The sequence below is a fragment of the Astatotilapia calliptera genome, chromosome 19 (assembly GCF_964374335.1).
Source record: "Astatotilapia calliptera chromosome 19, fAstCal68.1, whole genome shotgun sequence".
Classification (NCBI taxonomy): domain Eukaryota; kingdom Metazoa; phylum Chordata; class Actinopteri; order Cichliformes; family Cichlidae; genus Astatotilapia; species Astatotilapia calliptera.
Genome location: NC_137440.1, coordinates 24,404,287 through 24,426,597, shown reverse-complemented (window position 1 = coordinate 24,426,597; position 22,311 = coordinate 24,404,287). Strand labels below are relative to the sequence as shown.

At 38.7% G+C, this 22,311-nt stretch overlaps 1 protein-coding gene across 2 annotated transcripts; it reads right to left on the bottom strand.

The window, feature by feature from the left end:
• Positions 1 to 1,535: 1,535 nt before the first annotated feature.
• Positions 1,536 to 21,963, bottom strand: ddhd1a (DDHD domain containing 1a). Of its 2 annotated transcripts, XM_026152135.2 has the most exons (14): positions 20,708 to 21,963; positions 19,441 to 19,617; positions 15,784 to 15,885; positions 12,691 to 12,819; positions 11,531 to 11,678; positions 9,309 to 9,418; positions 9,081 to 9,187; positions 8,732 to 8,994; positions 7,831 to 7,906; positions 7,450 to 7,599; positions 6,626 to 6,690; positions 6,353 to 6,525; positions 5,482 to 5,679; positions 1,536 to 4,581 (listed from the first exon to the last, which is right to left on the bottom strand). In XM_026152135.2, the coding sequence occupies exons 1-14, from the start codon at positions 21,351 to 21,353 to the stop codon at positions 4,397 to 4,399; spliced, it is 2,529 nt and encodes an 842-aa protein (XP_026007920.2). In that variant the 5' UTR covers positions 21,354 to 21,963; the 3' UTR covers positions 1,536 to 4,396. The 2 variants fall into 2 exon arrangements, with proteins under 2 accessions (XP_026007920.2, XP_026007921.2); XM_026152136.2 differs by lacking the exon at positions 15,784 to 15,885 and having other exon boundaries at positions 20,708 to 21,962.
• Positions 21,964 to 22,311: the final 348 nt, after the last annotated feature.

Sequence of the window (22,311 nt, the reverse complement as noted above, 5' to 3'; positions counted from 1 at the left end):
GGAGTAAGTGGACAGAATAACAGGGAATTTTGGTTTCATCACTTTTCCAATGTGTTTTTCCAAAATCCCACTTTACTGATAGCCATAAATACTGTTATTTTCTTTAAGTGAACACTATTTCAGCCAGTCGATTAATATGAAGTGTGGAAATTAGCCAAGCAATGCAGATCCCTCTGTTCTTTGCTGACATTGAAACATTTGGCTGTAAAATTTGAGCCTGTGAAGAAAACTTCCTCACAAATATTTATTTTTATGTAATAGAAAACAATATACCAGAGCATAAGACGTAAAACTCCAGACAAGAAATCTAAGAAAGAAGAAATAGGTCAGTAGTGAATAAATAATCTTAATTAGATTATCCAATTCCACATCACATATTATCTTTTGTAAACTATATTTAACTGTCTCTAAGCCACTAATTACACTGTATTAGAAACTAATTGAATTACAGAAGCATCACATGTTGAGTGCTGATAAATCATCAGTAACTGCAGAGAAAAGGGAACACTGGGAGCTTTTAGACATGCTTTCTGTGAGGTGATCAAATGAAAACTTTGTGGGGGGGGGGGAATCAGAAAGCCAGCCATCTCCTTTCTCTCCAGAGCAGCAGAACAATACCCGCTCTCCAAGTGAGATGCAGTAAAGGGCCATGAATCATCAGTGTTTCTGGCTCTGTCTTCTGATGAACTCACTTAGCTCCAATCCTCCAGCTCAGGAATCTGGGCCTTCAGACTACGGTCGGCATCAAAGCGATTTATAACCGCTCTCCTTGCAGCTCCGACCCCCTCGTCAGTGTCTGGCAGTCGACCCATTGCCTTTTATAGGCTGTGTTTTAATTGCAGAGTAAACATTTGAGTCAGCCAGATGCAGAGCAGGAGAGTCAGATGGAGAGCTGGCTTGGCTGCTGGTGATGTGGATGAGGACAGAGGAGGTATAGTGGAGGAAGCAGAGCAGTGAAGGAGGTAAGGGTAGGAGGTAGCGGGGTGCTCAGGGATTCACATTTATTGGGTTTTTTTGGCATTTGTGGTTGTAGATGGCTGTAGTACATTCCATTTTTCCTTAAAGGTATATAAGTGAACACAACAGAGCAGTCATGAATATATTTAAGCATATTAATACTGCCAAAAATAGCTCAACTAGGTAAGAGCAATAGATGGAAATGACTTAAGAGGAAGGACACTGGACAGCTGGTCACTGTGGTCCTGTTTTTTTGAGTATTATCATTAGATGACCAATGACTGACCTCTTGTGGTCAAACACAGAACAACAGGGCCTTTTGTGAGTCACCTCTAACTGGTCCCATCTGTGAGCCTCGCCTTTGCAGATGTTGCTAAACTGCATTAAACTCGCCCCCAGTGGAAGCCACAACAGCTTTAATACAATGCAGGCTATTCACGATCTATAAGTCGGCTTTGTTGTTCACTTCAGGGGGCGCCTCGGAAAGAATCTGGTCTGAGTTTCAGATGAACAAACGCTTCTTTTGTCCTCAGTCTGGAAATGAGAAATGAAAGCATCGTCCTCCTCCACAAAAAAAGTTTCCAATCTCAATATTTTACTCTGATTATTAAAAGTAAAAAAAAAAAAAAAAAAAAAAGACAGTTAATGAAGTACTGATTACATCCAAATTGGAATACTTTATAAAAAGGACATTTATACAGTGTTTTGGATGGCAGTTAGAATCCAATACAGGCATGAGTTATTGCACAGCTCCTGGGACATTTCTCCAGATCACCATATCCCTCATCATCCCATTTCATTCAACACACCCACAGTTTAATGTACATCCATTTCCCCAAAAGCCATTTATAAAGGTCTTTAGTCTGTGGACACCTGTGCTAAACTGTTTAATTATGGCTTTAATCTGGTATTGACAAGAGTGTTGAACCTACAAAAAATGTACAAGCAGACATTTCCCTGATACTTGTGGTATCTTTGACAAGACAAAAAAAAAAAAAAAAAAATGTATTGTCATTCAAAATGTTGTACATCAAAATCTCATACAGTGAAACTTACAGCATATTTTACCAAAATTATCTTTAATGCGCTCCAGTTTCTTGCCTGTGACACATTTGAAAATAAGCCTAAATATGAAAATGTGCAAATTTTCACACAAGTTTTAGAAACAATGTTATTGTTACAACTACGTATTTGCTGTGTTGAAACTCACAATGTTTGACTCAATGAATGCAAAGTAAGAACAGCACTGTGTATTTGAAATACATATCCAGATTGTTTTATGCACCGTAACAGACGGGAAGTAAAGAATAAATAAAAAGTCAAAAACGGGCTGTGTTAAAATAGTTTCTGTGCAATTTATAGCCCATGAATGTTCAAGAGCCACCAGATCAAATACAGTAACACTTAACTACCCCCCTCCCTTATTAGACCCAGCTTCTGCACTACTTCCTGGTTACCTATCAGGTGATCTCCACAAGGCAGCCTGGTTTAAGTCAGTAGGCCTTTGTACACATAACACAGAAGTTAAAGAAACGACAGTCAGCGACAGCCCTTGTGTGGCACAGTAAAGCTGCAGCTTGCACCATAACAAATTCAAAAACAGCTGATTACTACATTACAATAAGCAGAACACAAGTTAAAGTTGACAATGACAGAAAGGCTCGTCTGTCACATAAATATTTACGAGGACAGTTTCATTTCATAATCTACAGCAAATAAAATCTATTCATTAGAAAAGCCAAAAGCAATCACACGTTTTTAGTCAGAATAAAGTTTCTTGGATGTGTGTTGGCACGCAGCATTATTCTTGTCCCAACAATCCATTTACTATTAATTTGACACCATGCAAAGTGAGTAAGCACTAACTTGTGCTGAATCAGTACTTGGAATTATAGCTACAATAACCCCCATCAGTACTACTATTATATTTTTATATATAAAATTTTATGATTTTCCATCATTTGTCATCTTTCTTTTCTATTTCAACTGAATTTGTAAGTAAACGATCAAGCTAGCAAAGTGTGAACTGTGGACAAAAAAAGGCAAACAAGACATTTGTTTTTATAATGAAGGTAACGTTTAAAAATTAAATAATCTACTCTACTTTTTTAACTCCAGGCCAACCACAATTTTGCCTTAGCATTAATTGAGCAGGGCATCTAATAAAAGGTGACACATACAAGTTATTTGGCCACAAGCTCAAATCCCTTTTTTTTTTTTTGAGGTAACATCCAGTTTAAGATCCCCAAAGTGTCCGAAAGTTACTAGGAAAAAATATTTCTGTATTTGTTTTAAGAAAAAATACATCTAGTACCAATGATTCATCAATACAAAGCCACGCGGGCAAAAATCATCTCCATAAGTTATCCCTAAAATAGAAGCTTGTATTTAGGAGGAAATAGTGATATTGTTTCGAGTGAGTATGTAAGATTTAGATTTTAGACTATGGTTTAGATCTCTACACTGTAAGAAAATAAGTAAATACAATTTAGTCACTGTGTTTGTAAGACACATCTGCCCCCTTGGTACTGCACTATTTATCAGTGACGATTAAACACAAAGGAAAATGTTATACTCTATTTGTGCAGTATAAAACTAGTGTTTTACTTGGGCTTTATTTGGTGCACTCTATTTCAAGACTCAAATAATTGAAAATTAAAAAAAAATAGAGGGGAAAAAAGTACCAAAATAATAATTATTATAATAATTTGCCAAAATAATATGATTTAATTATAATGCATTATGTGTCTTTTATGTGGGAAAGTAAAGAAATATTATATATTACACATTGCCTTTGTTTGCTCCCATGGGTTTCTTAGCATGCAGTAGCTAAATATTCAACTTGAAGAAGAGAACTTTGCCAAAAATGTTCTTTTCTTTATGTTTGTGTGTGTGCGTGCATTTGTGTAACAGAGAAAAACAAACAAACAAAAATATCAGACATAACTTGACACCTTAGTGACTGAGGCTTAGTCAAATGTGCCCCAAAGTTTCAGACAGAGTCTGTAGCTGAGCAAATTGACTTAGGTATTGTTTTACATGAAATCGATGGACATGATAGACACAGTTCAGCTGTCGAAATTCACACAGGGAATGAAGTTAGAAGTCTCTTCCTCTGGGTGCAACAATCACCTATGCATCAGTGCTTTTGTTCCTAAATAAGAGTTCCTGGTCCACCGGATCCACCATCAGGGTAAGCAATTGTGCAGAACGTAAAAAACAAACAAAAAAGATGAAAAGTTTGGAAGAAAGTTCTGAGTCTGTAAGTAATGATTCCCAAGTATTAAAAGTGCTTGATCGGGAGCCAAACAAAGACAGGATTTTCTTAGCGTATTTAAGTTTGTAAGCAAGAAAAAGTAATGAACAAAGTCACTTTATGTGTCACAAGAGATGCTTTCACTCTTTCAGTGTTGTGTTCCGTTTTAAAAAGCATGCTGCCTCACTCTGGATCCGGGGTATCTGCTGGGTTAGAGGGTGTCGCCTTCTGTTTATATATGAAGGTCAACAAGAAGAGAGCTATGTCATGTGAGCACCAGTAGCTTGTGTGTGAGGTCACTGCTGACCAGTAGCGGCTCTCAACCAGACCCTCTCTGAGCTCAAAGTCAATGCGACGCTCAAGCTCCACTGCAAGACAGAAAAACAAATGAGTAAAAACAGGAAGTATCAAGACAAATGCATAATAATACATGATTAAAAACAGACACCACATGACATCAATAGCCTGCACATAAAAGATGTCCATAGCCACACTGACATCTAGTCGACCGAGCACGTAGTGAGTGAAAGTGTGAATCTGCCTGGAAACCAAGGGCACATCATGCTGATAGTAGTGCCTTGTTCATCACACAGCAGACATGCCCTAGATTACTCTGCTTTATCCAGTATCCGATAACTTCACTTACTACAAATAAAAAAATCATTTTTATTTAGTCTAAGGAGCTTGGAAAGAAAGTGACTGGACTTCATTACATTTCTTAAAAGACATATCACCTCTCATCCGCGAAGCTTCTTCAGTTCTAAAAAGAACTACCATGACCCTGAAGACATCATTTTTATTTATGTATTTTTTCACATTTTCATATTTTTAGACTAAACTCATTAATATCACGAATCAAGAGAACAGTAGGTTTATTTTCATAGACATCTACTCTATCCTCCTTCTTTATGCAAAGAGCAGTTGCCCCCTGCTGGCTATGAGAAAGAATGCAGGTGTAGGCCGTTTGTCACTTTCTCTGGAGGCTACAAACATCCTTTTCTTTTAAATAAAAACAAAAAACATTACTATATTACTACACTATACTATAACTATGTTACTGCATTTTTTATTTATCTTTAAATCTAATTTAATTAGATTTAATCTAATCTTGAGTACAGTGAACCTCAGTGCCATTTCAAAAACAAAATACTTAATAAGAAAGTTAACAGATGGATGTGGATGATATACTTTTTTGCCTTATTTACAAACCAAAAAAAAAAAAAAAAAAAAAAGAATATAAACATTACTCGAGGGATAAGTGAACTTACAGGATGTGTCAGCAGTGGGTGAGGTGGGTCGAGTCAACATAGAGAGGCCGTATGCTGACTGACTTTCTGTGCGCTTTTGCTCCTCTTCTTCAACACTTGCTCCACCCTCAAGTCCCAGAGACACTGAAGGCTGGCTGTTGGAGCGGGAAAAACGTGAGAAGAGGATTCCTCCAATGCCCTTTCCTATGCTTGCTGCTCCTGTAGTGTCGGAATAAGACAGTAGATAAAGGTAAAGTGTCTATATTATGATTTCAAAGTATAAATGCATTCATTATTATAAAAGGACCATATTCCTCTCATTTCCACTTGATGGCACTGTGGAGCTAAAACTGTGATTTAAAAAAAAAAAAAAAAAATCTCATCTTACCTACATACAACGACCTCTTAGGATAAAATAGATTCATTAATTACAAAGTACAAATAGCACAGGGATTTTTTTCCCAGCTCTCATTCTGAGCACATAGTTGTCATCAGAAATTAAAAGAACAGTCAACAACCTGCACTGATCAGCGACAGTATTACGAACATAGACGAGTGAAGTGTATAAAATTATCTCAGTACAATGCAAAGTTCAGCTGGAAATCCTTGGATCCTCGCATTCACATGGCTATTAATTCAACAGCGAAAACTCACTTAAGCATTTTTTCAGACTAACACATCAATTACCTTTTACCACAGTAGTCTGTTCCTTCAGGTTCATCTAATCTTATCCTGAAGTAGTGAACAACCACAGACACTTTGATCCTGAACAGTCATTACTCTAAACTTCCTTACAGACTATTTTTAAATTCTTTCAAAGTGTATAACTGATGCTGGATAACAAACACTTGTAATAACATAAACACATGTGCTCAGTTTGTGTTGGACTTACCCAATATGCTGGCCTTGCCCAAATTAGTGATTGACTCCCCATAGTGCCTCCGGGGTAGGACAGGTGATGTACTGGGGCTGGGGATGCTTTCTGTATCCGACGTGGGATCTTTAACAGGGTTGAGAAAAGTAGGCCTGATCTCATCATAAGTTGTGGGGTTAGTGGCGCTACACCTGATGAATACACAGACCACAAATAGTCAGAGAATAATTACTTATAAAATATTAAGAGTCCATTCAAGGAATAGCAGGGTGATAAAATTCAGATTGTTACCAGTGTATCTGAACAGGTGCAATGTTGCTATAATGTTTCAAGATGAGTGGCTCCAATCTGTAGGCCTAAAAAGGCAGTAAAACAGGAGTTATTGACATTGCACAGTGGAAAAAACAAAAAACCTAAACTCTTCAGAACAAAGCGCGCTCTAAATTCATGCAGACAAAACTAAATCTTGACTTAAGCAGTTACATTACATCCACCACATTTCATGTGCATTCAGAAAAAACGTGTGCTCACCAGCAGAGTTTAAGTTTGCTCTCACAGCTAACTTTTATCCTTTAAGTGCACTTTCCCAGACACAGAGCAGCCAAAGTGTCAAGATGGACTGCTGTAGGACTGTATGGAGATTGATCAACTTGAAATGTAACAATTTCATCAGCTAATATATTCACTTTAATAATTAATACAGCAAATGGAGGCCAATTCAGATTAATCGGAAGGGGAAAAATGCACCTGCTATAAAAAAAAGCTTTATCATCACTCTGGGATTTTGGCTAGCTTAGCATTAGCATGCTGTCTGTGCAGATGCTTGCAAAGACCCAAAGTGCTGTTAGCAGCAAAATGCCGTTGTTTTTGCTCTGAATGTAAATAAAAATTAAAGTATCGTCCATATCCATGCTGTAAACTGCGCCACTAATTTCCTCCTCAGACACACGAACTGAAATCAGCTGTTTGTAGTGTAAATGGAACTGATAAGCCGACGTGATAGGTAAGCAGACCGATAATTCCAAAGAACTGAACTACTGGGAACCGGTTCTTGATTTCCTTTCCTGCTCATCTATAAAGGACAAGACAGTGATGGGTACAGTAAGGGTACTGACCACAGGGTCTGTGGGATGGAAGACATTGAAGAGCCTGCTACAGATTGAAGTGGGCAAGATGTGGTCTTGGTGAACACTGGTACCAGGGCGGATTCCTCTTAGTGCCAAAAATACTGCCAGAGGAGAACCCATGCAGAAGAAATTCTCTACCTGAGAAATGAAAGGTACCAAGATTATTTACTGTAAATGTAGAAGTCTTTCGTATTTATACAGACAGGATTTATTTGTTGTGTAAATGCCACATTTAATTTCCGTTTTATTTCCTATATGGACATATATTCATTTATTTTAGGAGTACAGAACATATTAGTTTAACACCTAAAAGTTTGTCAAAGATTCTTACACATTACAGTAGTGATATTTTACAAAGCAATATAGTACCTTAAATTTCAGGGCTGGGGGGGCTGAGGGTTTAGAGGCCTCAAGTGTGGCGAGTTGATTTTCCAGCTCTTGTAACCTGCAACAAGAAGCAAGTAAAGAAGCCCAAACTACACCTTATAAAGAAATTTGAAACTTCTAAACTCCAGCGTGAAAATCTCTTTCAATATTGATACCCATTGCCCTATTAACAAAAGAGGCCAGTCATCAAAAAGTCCCCTTTTCAGTCAGATCAATAAACCTTATTACAGCATTTTCTTGTCTTACAAAGTTAATGGTGCACACAATAATGGCACTGTGCACACAGCGTGATGGGCAATGGCCAGCTGATGTATTACTCTGCAGCCCACACACACACACACACACACTAAAAACAAACAAGTAAAAATAAAACTTTAAAATAGGGCACGAGAAGAGCAGCATGCAGCACATGGCGTATTTATTTTAAATAAATATATAACTGCTCACCCAACACACGCACACACACAAAAATATTAGGCTTGATGTTAAATTTAAGGATATAAACTGAGTGACAGTAACACTGAGCCACTGATGTTATGGCATAGATGATTAAGGGAAACATTCGGAGTAAAGTAAAGTTCAATTAATCAGATTTTTGGAGGCAAAATAAACATTTAATTATGAGCTTTTCATTAAAATTCAGTATGAGTGGCTATTTTTTTAAAATATTTTAATAAACATGTTAAATTTAACCTATCTAATTCGACTACAAAGCTGAATTGGGGAGGGGGTTGCCATTAAAGTATCAAAACTCAATTCTCAAGGCTCCTTGACATTAACCGCTTTAAACTCATATCTTTTAGGATCCAAACAGACACAACTGAACTGAACACAACTATACATACAGCGCAGGGTGTCATTAACCTACAAAGGAAAGCTCTACCTGTTCCTTGTTTGCCTCTGCTGCTCTAAAAGGTGCCTCTCTTCATAGGACATCCAGCGAAGGTCTAGGTCCTCCTCCACAACGCGATGCTCCTGCAAACAAAACCGCACGGGATCCCAGCCAGTAATGATGTCATACGCGATGACACAGCCAAGAGAGTGAGACACGATAGACACTTTGCCACCCTTTTTCTCGAAATCAGGGTTCCGTGAACAGAAAAGTGAGTAGAGCTTGTTCAGCTCCTCTGTTAGACCCTTGGTAATCTGGAGAGGGAGAGAATGTGAAATAATGAGAAGAGACGAAGAGAGAGCACCAGGGACTCTAATTACTGAATCTGTATGACTCTTACTTCATCCCGGTAAAGAGGGCTGTTGTAATACATGATATCCATGGCACTGCTGTTGAGAAGGTCTCTCAGTCCTCTCACTTTGTCTGGTGTGATCGAGTCTACCGTATCTGCAGAAACATACCCACATCTGAGCACAAAAAAAAGAGCTAACGACAACAGACTATTGTTCATATATGCAGTCATCAAAAATGTATTTCTTCCACAAAAGACAACAACATGCATGCACACCTCCGTCCAGTGTGAGTTTGGAGCGCCACTCGACAGGCAGGAACTCCACATGTTCCTCATTGTGCTCTGAGAAGTGTTTCTCCTCCATCTTCCTCACACCTTCCCGCAGCCTAAACATACAATAACAAAACAGCATATAATGTATTTAACAACAATATTGCAGATATACAACTGAAGGACTTAAGAGTGCATTTGGGAATATGCTGTTTAGTAACCATGTCATTGTCACTTTGTCTCAGGAGCAGTTTATTATAACGACAGATTCGAAGTCTAAATCTATATAGTCTTAGTCATACGACTGTCAGACAGAAAAGAATGATGCCCATTTTACTGATGCAGCTGCTTCCCTTGTGCAGCATGCATACAAAGGCTACACTGCTATTAGCCCTATATGGGACACCATTAGCTTGCAGGATACACTAAATACACAAAGAGAGAGGGGTGAGGCAGTTGTTGACATGGATAAATGGAGGTTGGGAGAGGCTTTTAAATGACTGCACTGTGAAAAGAGCACCTAATGCAGGTTTTGACAGGACTTTCAGTGCAGGGGAAATGCTCAAAGGTCTGAGTGCTGCTTTACAGCTTTCCCAAGTTTTGTAAGGTTTTCCTTGCTTTTAGATTGGCTTTAATGAAGACAGTCAGGTTTGGCATTTGAGGATTAGCAGGTTTACACTGTCTGATTTTGTTTTAGGACATTGTAACTGGAACATCTCACCACAATTTGCTTCATCAACATACATGTAAGAGACTGAAAAGACAAATACCTAATATTACTTCAGGTAAAAAGAAGCAATCAAAAATCAAACAAATACATCAGGTTTTCAGGATGATTGTTTCTCTTGGCTGAGAAAGTGTGTGCGCTATAATCTACATGAAGATAGAAGAAATGTTTACAATATGTTTACAGTAAACATTTACATTGCAGCTTGACTGTGTACTTTATCTGCTTTAACTCCTTAGTTTGTGACACAGTGACAGTTCTGCACAAGTGTAATTAAAGCTTCCACACCTATGGTCCAAGGCTATTTCAGTTATTCCTTTAGATAAAAACAGACATATGAAAGGACTGCATCTAGCTTAAGCAACATATGATCAATACTGTATACACAGCTGAACTCCAGTGAGTTTAAAAGAGAAATTGATGCTGTGATAACTTACTTTATCAGATTTCTATAGACAGAAGTGTCTATTGTGCACTGTCATTTTAAGCTCTACATAATTTACAATTTTCTAAGTTCCTCATAACCAGATGTAACTTTTGAAAGACAAAAGAAACTCAGTAGGTTTATTCAAGTAAAGTATCAACACAGCATCAAGCTGACTGTTTTGTTTTTATGTGTCGAGTGCTCTATAGAAGATCCAAATAAAAGAGATACATCTTCCCACTGGCATGAAATCTGGACAGATGAAGGTTATATAACCAATAAGTATATAAAACACTGAGACAGAATGGCACGACTTGATTAGGAACTGATTAGGACTGGAAACATGGGCAAAAACTGTAACCACATTTTTGCCTATGTTTCCAGTCCTGGAAACAGCTGGTTTTATTCTGCAACATGAATCCTGTCATTTTTCTTTACTTACTTTTATAGAACTGCATTTCCCTGTTCTGTTGTGTCTATGTGTGTTATTTTTAAGGTTTGGTACACTGTGTGATCACACATTAACAACGCAAGTGTAAATTAACAGAACGGCATGAGCAGACCAAGGGTGAGAAAGATGGGTAGAGAAAATCAGGCAGGAGAAGAAAACAGAGTCTGCAGGAGTGGAGGGGGGAAAACTGAATGATTTAGTGGATACTGTTGTATGAGCAGTGCTTCAGTTATGCACTCTGACACTTCAGAAATGCACTAGCTACATAATTGGCAACAAAAGAAGACAGACAGGTATGTGTCAGGTTTATGTCAAATCCATCATATCACATTGCAAAAAAACCACAACAAAACGATGTAAGCTTAGTTAGGAGCACAGAAACGTTAACACACAGAGAAACTATGAATCTACAAAAGAGGAACAAGAAGTGAGACTGTTTGTTTTTAGCAGAGAGAACATGAACTGTGACAGTTCCAACATTACACCACAGTATGTCCCAGGAAGACTTTTCTTACATTGCCTTTGACTTCATCTATACTAGGTTTTAATTTTATTCCGGATTCCATTGGAATGAAATTGAAAGTACTGCTATCATAAAAAGAACAAACATACAGGTATCAACTCACATTCCAGTGTTTTTAATAATGCGCCCCTGGTCCATCTTCTGTCCAATGCCATGAACCACAAAGACAATGTGCGTAGTCTGAGGCGGTCTGTCCTCGGGTGAGGCCTCCTCAACATAACCCCGATGGAGCCGCGTACCGCTGCTTGAGGCTAAAAGACAAGTAAGGACGGGGTTGGAGTTTCATTTTACAAAAGCAAGCTTTAAAAAGAAAAAAAAAACCCAGCTATTTAAACTTAGTGTTTTCTGTAGAATTTATGTATTTAAAAACACATTACAACTATGTTCACCAGAAAGCTATAAAAAGCTGCAGTGATGGAGTCCAAAGAGGCCAGTAGGTGAAACCTGGGAACCCTGCTGTGATTGTGGCTGCCAATGTGTCAATGGGGCCAAGTGTGTCACCTTATTTAGAATCTATAATCTAGTCTAGTCATGTGTTACACAGCAGGGTAATAGAATCTACTGGACTGCTGCCTGGTTAGCACTAAATGAACATCTCAGGTAAAATTGAAATAACCAGGTCCATTTTGTCCAATAACCTGAAAGCAGGAGAGATTAATGTGCTGTAGGGCTTGAAGACTGTAGATCAGAATAGAGTCATCCATCCGGATCAAACATCAATTGCTTTTTGTTATCTTTTCAGTAGCACATGGGCCCTTTAAGCACTTGGCAGATGGACACAGAGTGACCTCCTGGGCTAATCCAGTTAGGACACTGCGTTTAAATACCTGATGCAAACTACAAATGCATTAATATACAGGTCGTTGTGTGAACTGGACGCTTGTTCAAGCTCACGAAATAGGAAATCAATTCGATTTTCTGACTAAACACTTGGCTTCACACATTTTATAGGCATATCCTTAGCAAAGACGATAAACTTTATTGAAATAAAATTTTTCTCCACCTATGCAAGTGTGCATGTCGAAATCTGTAAGGCTTGAGTCAGTTACTTCATGCTAACCTTTAGCAGATATGCTTACCATAACAATGTGTTAGCAAGCTGGTGTCGGCTGAATACTACACAGTAGAACACATGCATGTAAAGTCAAGGGATGCTAGTAATTGTAGTTTGAAATCATTTAAGCAGATATGATGCGTTTCTGTACCGTGCTTTCATCAGAAATGCTAGTAAATAAATAAAGGAAACCTTAAGTGGTTACAGACCTTTGGAGAAGCCCAGTTTCTGGGTGACTGTTCTTGCAATTTTGGAAGTTGTGGCATCGCTGTAGAGGTAGATCTCATCCACGCTGTGCCAATCCACATGTGATCGACTCAGCTTTAGACTATGGATGGCTGCAGGGGGCAGTGAGAGAGAGGAGTGAGTACATGAACAGTTAGAGGAAAGACAGGACACAAGGAGATTGGTCTTGGGGGGGATAGAAGGAAAACTTAGGTAACAGGAAAAATCAAAATAAATCAAATTTACAAAGCAGTAATTAGGAATGTGGTGCAAATTAGCAAAAGTAGGAACAAACTAGTCTAACGGCTTGATGAAATGCAGCACAGAGCATTGATCTGCAGACAGAAAAACACATCAAACCAACACAAATTATGTTTGCAGATTTCAGCTCTGGCTTGTTGCCCTCCTTGTGCATCATCAGCTGTAGATATATTTGGTACTGATATCTACATTTAGTTCTCTTACTGTTATTTTTTTTCCTCCTGGTTCTCAATTCAAAGTGTAATGCAGTGACTAGAGCAAGTAAGAGCAGAGGTAGACTAGAGAGCAGGCACCATTTGCTACAGAAGCTAAGAGCAATAGGTGAGACTGGTTCACTCAACAGTTATTTATGTCTCTGTCCTTTAAGTGCATTGTGCAATCAAATTAATTTGAACAAGACTGGTGGAAAACTCGTGCACTGGTCCAGTGCACAGTCTATTGTCTGGTTCACACACTATTGTACAGCAGCTGAAGGTCACATTTCTTCACATTGCTCGGAACCAAACTGGGAATTAAAACCCTTAAGAACAAAAAAGTATAGTACTTGGAAAAATGCCATTTTCCAGATTGTGTTCTCTAGTTTCAAACTCTTTAATATGGTCACACAAACCCTGGGGAAAAAAATGGAACTACATTACTATTACGCAGAGAATCTAATTTCTTAAAGTTTAAATGCAGTTTTTACTTAATAACAGAGTACTGAAAAAAATGAACATGTGTCACAACTATGCATCATTTCCATATTTTTATTAATTAAACATTCCTAACAAAATGGAAAGATAAATAGTAAATAAGACATCTGTCAATAAATTTGAGAATTTACCAGCTCCCTCTAATACACCTGAATTTAAAATGTGCTGATGCATCTGTTAAACTGGTCTACTGTTGCTTGGCAGGATACTTTCACTGTGGGTAGGTTTGCTTTATGGGTAATGTGATGACAAGCCCTTATTAAACTGTACTAAAGACCTGTTCACTTTGAATGTAACCAGTCCCAAGCTGAATGACTGCCTCTAAGAAATGAGGATAACTTGTAGAGATTGAAAAAAGAAACGTTTGTTGAAAAGAACAGGCAAAGTGACAGGTTGTCACTTTTATTTGGCAGATAAAAAAATTGTTTGTTGTGACATTCTTTCCATTTGAGGCAATTCTTAGAAAGTTTTCTCTGTCACATATATTTCCGGTCATTTTAAAATTGCATCACCAAATACTGACAGTAATCAACAAGAAAGGGAAACGAGCAGTTCTTCTTAGAAGAGCGCCTTTTGCCAACCAGGCTGGTTTCATCTCAAACAGACTCCTTACCTCATATCTCTGTACCCAGAAGACACCATACAGGTGAAAAGGAGGGTGGCATTTGCTATAAGAGCTGCACAGTTCTAAACAAACTAGTTTGAGGCCAACTCAAACTGTTGAGACTTATCTGTAGCCAAATCCACAGTAAAACAGGAGATACTTAATAACAGGAAAAAACTAGGAAGTATGCCTAACTTCTCCACTTTACTGGTTTTATTAATATCAAAAGTTTGAGTGAAAATTGTTGACTGATGTTTAGTGCTGTAAAATAACACTTCCTGTTTTACAGTGAAAGGCAGCAGGTAAGGAAATGAAGGTAAAAGAGGAGGGGATCAAAATGTACACAGGGACAGACAGACAACCCAAAAAAAGAACTCACTGAGCTAGATCTCTAACAGCCTGTCAAGAATGACCAAGAAACACAGGATGAGAGTATTTGTTATACAGGGATGGGCAAGGAGTGAAGGAACTGGGGAAACTCTTGAAGAAAGAAACTTCATGTATGCAAGAATCTCAAATCTGGAGAGAGGTAAAAAATAAATATTGGGAATAAGAATAAAAGGCAAAATTGAAATAAAATGAAATAAACTGGCCTGGGACTGTGACATTTGTTCCTGACGAAAAGTTTCAACTTTTTTCTTGACTATGTCTTGACAAAAATAACAGATTCCTTTCATCCAGGGCCACCTCAGAGCAGCAAAGACAATCCAATTTTCATGTAATATAGCAGCTAGGCTTTAGATCGGCTGCTTCAGATTTACTAGAAGATGAGGACACAGACCCCAGGACTTCTCTATTCAATAAATCCAGAACTAGGACAGTGATGGACTTGAAAGAAGCTGTTAAGGGTTATAATAGTAACTGTTCATAAATGGCTTCTCTGTTTGGCTCATCAATTGTGCTTGGGTCTCAACAAAGAGCTTTGTTCATGGCCCTTAAAGTGGGAGCTTATGATGGTGGTTCATTAATGGTACAGTCATACTGCCAGAGGACTGAGATAAAGAGAGCAAAGAAAGAGTGAGTAAGAAATGGAGAGGAAAGGAGTTTTTTCGTTTTTTTAAAGACAGCAGAAGCCTTCAAAAGGCTTTTTTGAAGACTAGCTTATTTATTCCATGTCTACTGGCATTAGGGATCTTGCTCTGGTAGTTGAGTGAACCCTGTTGTCTACTCACTATTCCAGCAAGGAGATGAAAGACACATATGCAGGATTCCCCAAAAAGCAGCAATGCTAACAACTATAGCACAAAACTCTTAAGTATATGCACAAAGGAAGATGTTCTAGCAACTAGGCCCAGTTAAGGCTGCAGCACAGAAAGCAGCCTAAATTCCCTTTAAAACAACTGCTAACTGAGCCTAGGTCTAGTTTTTAAATAGTCAAATTATTTCAAAAGTTTGAACCACACAAGAAAGAAAACTCAAGTTTCAAAGAGACCAAGCTGCTATAAGAAGGGGATACAAGCTAGATCTAATACACCAGATTTTTTAGGGAGAAGAAAAAATAAAATTGTATTTTACAGTACCTTGGCAGCGTTTGCGCTTGTGACATGTAGGTTTAGTACTCGTCTGATATCCACTCCATTTGAACAGAAAAGGGAGGTAGAAAGGGGGCAGGTGGGAGAGAACTAACAACCAACAGTGAGTGAGTAATGGCCATTACCCTGGTGTCACACAGACTACTGCTGTCATCACTCTTGAACAAGTAGCTCTATCAAGTAGTGCTGCAGTCAGGTTACCACTTTAACCAGGACAGACTAAGAGTCTGCGCTGGTTACCGCAGCGACCTGGTGGCTATAGGAAATGTCCTGATACAACGCGAACTTATTGTGAGCCTTCAGGCCGAAAATGCAGCACTGTTTGACATGTGCTATAGACGACATTTTTACACTTATCAAAGAAATACAGAGAATATCTACACATGGCATGACTCTGACTATACAGGCTACAAATCCCCATTATTTCTTTTTGTTTACGTGTACTACATAAGTTCATGTCTAACAGCATTAACAGTACTTATTTTTCCATTTCACTTAATGAATAATTCATATGTTCCTATTTATAACCATTTTGAGGAGGTGATGCTGAAACCAACCTACTGACTACATTTTTACAAAGAGCTCTGAATAAGTATCTGGGAGATTATCTCCAATGCCTCTCTTACCTGGAGCACAGATTAGAAGATGTATTTCTTTCCAATGTGAATAATCTAATTGCTTTGTATATGATTTAATTAGTTAGAGATAAGTAGGTGTTTTAGTTTAATTGCAAGCGCTTAGAAGTGGTGAGAATGAGGATAATTTACTGCCATATCTTATTGGATGACTGATCTAATTTCATTTTCTCCTTCAATAAATGAGTGTCAGCTTGTGAAAACAGCCATGTAAAACCACACACATATGTCCACTGTTCGATAGAAACTAAAACTTGGTTATTCATAATATTTTATCATGACTGGGTAATTTTTTCTCTATTGATTTTATTACTAAATTTATGCTAGTATTTTAATTAGTAAGAAAAATGCTACGTGACAAAATCAGTTCCACAAACATGTAGGCTTTCTCAAATTTGTTAATCAAATCAGCAAGTGCACAAGACATGTCTCACTAAAACATTCAATCAAAGACAACACAGACATCAGACTTGCAAATACTGGTAGAGGTGAAAAGCTGTGGAGGACAGAACTGCTGAGTGTATGGGAGGGTTTTGTTATAAAAGCTACCAGTAATGTGCATTTGGGTATTACAGCACTGATGGATCCATTCATAACTAAGTGGTTCCTTATGATTGAGATACCGAGTATGAGAGGAAGCAGTCCAAACAGGTCACAGTGAACTGATAACCTTCATCTGTTCTGCATCATATAATATAAAACTATCTTTGCGGATAAGATAAAACAAATCCCTTTACCAACTCTTTGTTACAGTAGGCTGTGAATGTAAACACTGTAAACCTGACTCTTCCTGCCAAATGACTTCTTTGTTTGTATCCTAAGCACAAGTCAGTACCATACATCTGTCAAATGTACGCTATGTTATTAAGTGTGAATTTTCTGTTTCTTTTAAGTATGTATCAGTCATCAATTATCCCATGGTGTTCCTACACTCTGGTGTTTAATAAAATGTAGCAGAATATGCAGCACACAAACTAACTTATGAGGCTTGCCTACGTCAAACGACACACACTGCATTGCTCAAAGATGACACAGTGTCCAGCCTGCACGCTTTGTTTTTTCCCTGACGTCTTTTAAGGCTGACATACTGGACACGCCCTATAGTTTTTACTACTGGCTTACACCAGTGATCACCATCTGCGATTCCTGTCAGCTTAAGACTCAAATGACAGCAGGCATTCCTTGAAGAAAGTGTCAAACGATAACAATAAAAAAATTTTAAAAAAAAGGAAATAGGGGGTGACGCCATTGTTTAATTTTCTATAACAGTAAAAATCACAATGAATCTTCACTTCATAAAATACACCATATCACGCATGGGTGACACATCAGATTTAACTCTTCCTTGTTTATTATTTAAGAAGAACCAGCAGAAGCAGTATATCAGCCCATATTTTGCACTTGCACCACACTGATGACGATGTACCTGCAGAGCATACTGGTATGCCTACCATGTCTTCTGCTGCACTAACATTTAGTCTACGCTAGGGAACACAATAAAAATAGTAGCAATAGGTAAAGGAGACAGCGATATCTTGGGGAATGTATTTACTGCAGTACTGTCAGGGATTGCTGCCTTATTGAATGACGCATTTATAGATCGTGGTGCTAGCCCTTATTGTTGTCAGGGCTTCAAATGATTAGTTTCAAGATAAAACATATTTCTTTAAAAGCTGCCTGAAGGAGGAACTCAAACAAGGTGAATTATCAGGAGCTACCATTCACTTTCCCTTCATGCTTTTACAAATATAAGAGGAAAATACTTTTTTTTTTCCCATGCAGATCTTGAATGTTGCCAAGATACGCACTACATGAATGCACATGCAAATGATGGTTCTTTAGGTTTTATTAACATATATATCTTACGTATGGCTTTCAAAGGGTGAGTAGGTTATTCTCCCTTGCAATAGTACATTAGACAAGTTAAAGTCTTATGATCTGCGCATTGAGTAATGGAGAGTCTGCCAAGTGTCACAAAACCAATTTGTGTGGCCTTGTACATTATTTCTCTCACCTTGCAAATAACTGGACTTTGAGCCTTCTTTCCACTAAGACTTTATACACTTGCATCCATATACTTCTAAATCTCTTAGCGTCTGTGTACACAATGCGTGTCAAACATGAGCGACTTTATATCGTTTTCTCTTATATGTCTTGAGATTAAATAAAAATTGAAGAAAAATAGTGACATGTAATGTCACTAAGATTGAAGCAAGGTATGCAATGTAGTACACAAGTCCCAGATTACCTTGGTGATATTGTGAGTCTTGTTTTTACAATAAAGACTAAACTTTTCCCACCATCTTTATCAGCTGCTGCATGCTTTTCTCTCTGCTTTTGCTCTATTTATCACACACCCACACACTTATCACCAGTGAAGGTCCTGTAGATCTGGCTGCGTAAAGGAGACTGCTGAATCAAAGAACCCCTTTCTTATTGCCTTTCACAGCTAAATGCTGCTACATTTCGCTTGAGCCAGCCCTCAGAGGAGGACCAGCCAGAACGTACGAGTTGCACCTGCTATATACTAGAAGGGTGACATGACAAAACCTACACCCACATGAATGGACACACCTGCCTCATTCATTTCAACTGAACGTGCATCTACACTAGCAATTTTGAGCTGTCTCAAAATTTCTCATTTATGACTCTGGTTACTTTTATTCTAGTTTCACTGTTTCACAGATTTGGTGCGTTTTTCACTGACTTACTTTTTAAAGGAATTTATAACCAGCAATGGCTATGAGAGCATTTAATCTTCTCACTTGCATTCGCAGTCATCAGTAGATGCATTGGAAGGTTATTACTCAAAGACATTCTGGCTAATGCAACAATCAGCATCAGATTAAGCTATGATCTAGTTAATAAGTTCATTTATTGTGTTAGTTATAAGAATGGATGCTTCAGTGCTGTGTTCTTTAACGCATTTTTGTCTTTAAACGCTTTATATTACAGAATTTACTGCACCAAGGTTAAGGCTGTCCTGCCCTTGCCCTTCCCCAGAGCTCACCATCTTTACTATCAATGGTCCTGGGAACCAAATCCATCTCAAAGGTATCCTGCACGTGTTGCCCACGGAAATGGTTAAGGTGCTCCCGTTCGATGAGGTCGCTTTCGTCTTCATCTAATGGCAACCAAGTACCATCGATAAACCACTGGCCTCTCATCACTGGGATATGGTCTTGTTCTGTAGGACAACAGCCATTATCTAGTATCAAATCCAAAACAAAACAAATAGTTCCTGCATGGATGGGAATCATGAAATTTCAATTTTTGGCAAGGAATAAATATATTGTTTTATTTAGCAAGTAGAAATGAAAGTAAGTCGGTTTCTGGAAACTGAATCCTTTCGTTGTAACTCAACAAGTCTGACAAATCCTGGGGGGCAAAGTCTCAGTGGTTAATGCAGAGAGGCCATGTTTGATTACAGTCTTGAGTGACATCATTAAGTAATTCTCTGGTGGTGAATAAGAGTGTAGGATCTTAAATTAGGCTGCCTTAGAAAGAGAACTTCTCTCTCTCTACAGAGTGAGCCTGTTCAAAGTCTGTCTATTTCTATTTAAAGACAAAGTGTTCTAAAGCTAATGTAGACACATAGACTGACAGTAGGTACAGTTCAGTCAAGTAAGTTTGTTAGGCTTGTCGGCAATATGCCAAACTAAAGCTAAGAACTATTTAACACAACCTTGATTTTTATTTTTTTATTTTCTAAATATTCTGATGTTTTCTATCTTATAGTATATCAATGACCTTTATACATGTTCCATTGTGTAAACTAATCTCTCACTTGTGAACTGATATGCTTTGGATGACTATTCAAACGTCCTCCTTTAGTATCTATTTCACATTCTTAACTGTTAACGTAGCCGTCAGACCACACTGAAAGAGTACAGAGAGGGTCTCAATGCATCCACAGCATCAACAACTGTGAAAATAACCTCTTCTGTAAATGTCATTTGAAATTAAGCTTCAAAAGACCCAGTTAACCATGAACCCTATTCATTCAGGTCAGGTTTTCCGAAGCTCTATAGCAACTGCCTTCCTTTGTTCCCTGCCTTTTCCTCAGCTACAGGTTTAACATTTAAACTAGAACCTTTTACAGAACAGTGTGAAGTGTTTTGTAAGCTAATATATTGCAGATCTCTGTAGTTTTCATAACATCTACGTGAGGTTTGACTAATAGAAGTTGTGTTTCTTATTCTCTACCAGGAGCTACTTTACATGTGACTGATGCAGAGGTGATTTAATTTGGGTTGCATTGGGGTGATTATACTTACGTTTCCAGTAGACAGGATAGCATTGTCTCTGTATTATATCAACCTGATAGAGTCCTCCTCGCACACACACTGACTCTACATTGAGTTCAATGCTTTCAGCGTCCCTCTCATCAGAGGACACGGTGGATGTGTCCAAGGACCCGCGGCCTCCGTGCACACTGCTGGTCCTCGTTTCTGCTGGCACTGCACCGTTCATCCCTGTGCTCTCCAGCTCTCTAGACCCGCTCTCCTCCTCTCTTCCACTGGCCTGGGGGCATGCTGCACCGGGGTTCAGCTCGCAGTGTTTCCGAAACATTAGCTCAATATTAAGTGAATCGTGGCCCAAAAAGGGCTTCCAAGTTTTTTTGTCCTCTTTGTAAAACCACCGCACTTCCTCCGGACCGAGCTCCGTGACCACCTCGTTGAATCTATGTCTGGAGCTGTTGGATCTAGATCTCTTTCTTCTCTCGAACAGAGGACCGGTGTTATTCCCATAGTTGTCATACTCAGGAGAGCTACTGCTGAGGTAGTCTTCCTGGGAGTTCAGATCCAACACCAGACCGCCTTGAGCGCTGTGATGTCTGGCGTGTAAAAGCGGCAGCTGCCCTTCCAGTCCCGACTGGACTGAGGACATCCCAGCCTGCAGTGTTTCATCGTCGAGACTCATCTCGTGACAGCACGAAAACACATCGCTTCTCAAAACTCACTCTTTGTTGCCGGTAGTGTCAGCGCTGACCTTTTAGTATAAAAAGAGCTTAATTGAGGGATTTTGGTTGTAATGTTGATGCTGCTCATAACTATCCAAGAAACCCGACCTCAGCGCTGTGCTCACTGCACCTTCAGAAAGCGGTTACTGCTCCGCGGCAGCTATCGTCAGGCTTCATATTAGTCCAAAAATGAAACTTTCATAAAGAAACACGCCTAGACCAACTTCCATCACATTTCCTGAGCGCACCACAGCGGTCGCTACATCACCTTGTTAGCCCAGCTTGCTAGCTGGCTAAGCTAATACCGGCTGGAGAACTCGGAGAATTGCGTATTAGCGAATCTGCAGCGATAAAACGAGAAACGAGTTTTCTTGCCCTTTAAGTGAAATAAAAACATGTCAAACCACTTTCCTGTTATCGACTTTCTGTAACGCTGCTTGACAAGAGTAAATATTACCGTCACTATACTTTGAGTGTTCCGGGTCACTGTGGAATTTCCGATTCATTCGTTGACAAACAAATCTCGCGTAGTGCGCTAGCATGCGTGTGCTTGACAGCAGGTCACGGGATCCATGAACGCGCACGTAGAAACTGTGAGAACATTACGTCACTCCGCCCTCTGTTTAAAAACTGAATTGTTCTTATCGTGCACTAGATGGAGATAGAAACCTATAATAGCCGTTGGGCACGAGTCTATTGCAATGATCGTGACAATGCTCTAATTCCCACTAGATGACAGTAAAGACTTGTTCATTTTAAAGAGATTCCTAATATCACCGCTTTAGGAACTGTTTAAGGAACTGCAAGTTTACACTTTCAAAACACATTTCTATACACAATTAACTATTAAAGGGACATATTAATAGAAACAGTTGACAGTGTTGAATGCCCTTTAAAAGTCTGACACATATGACACAT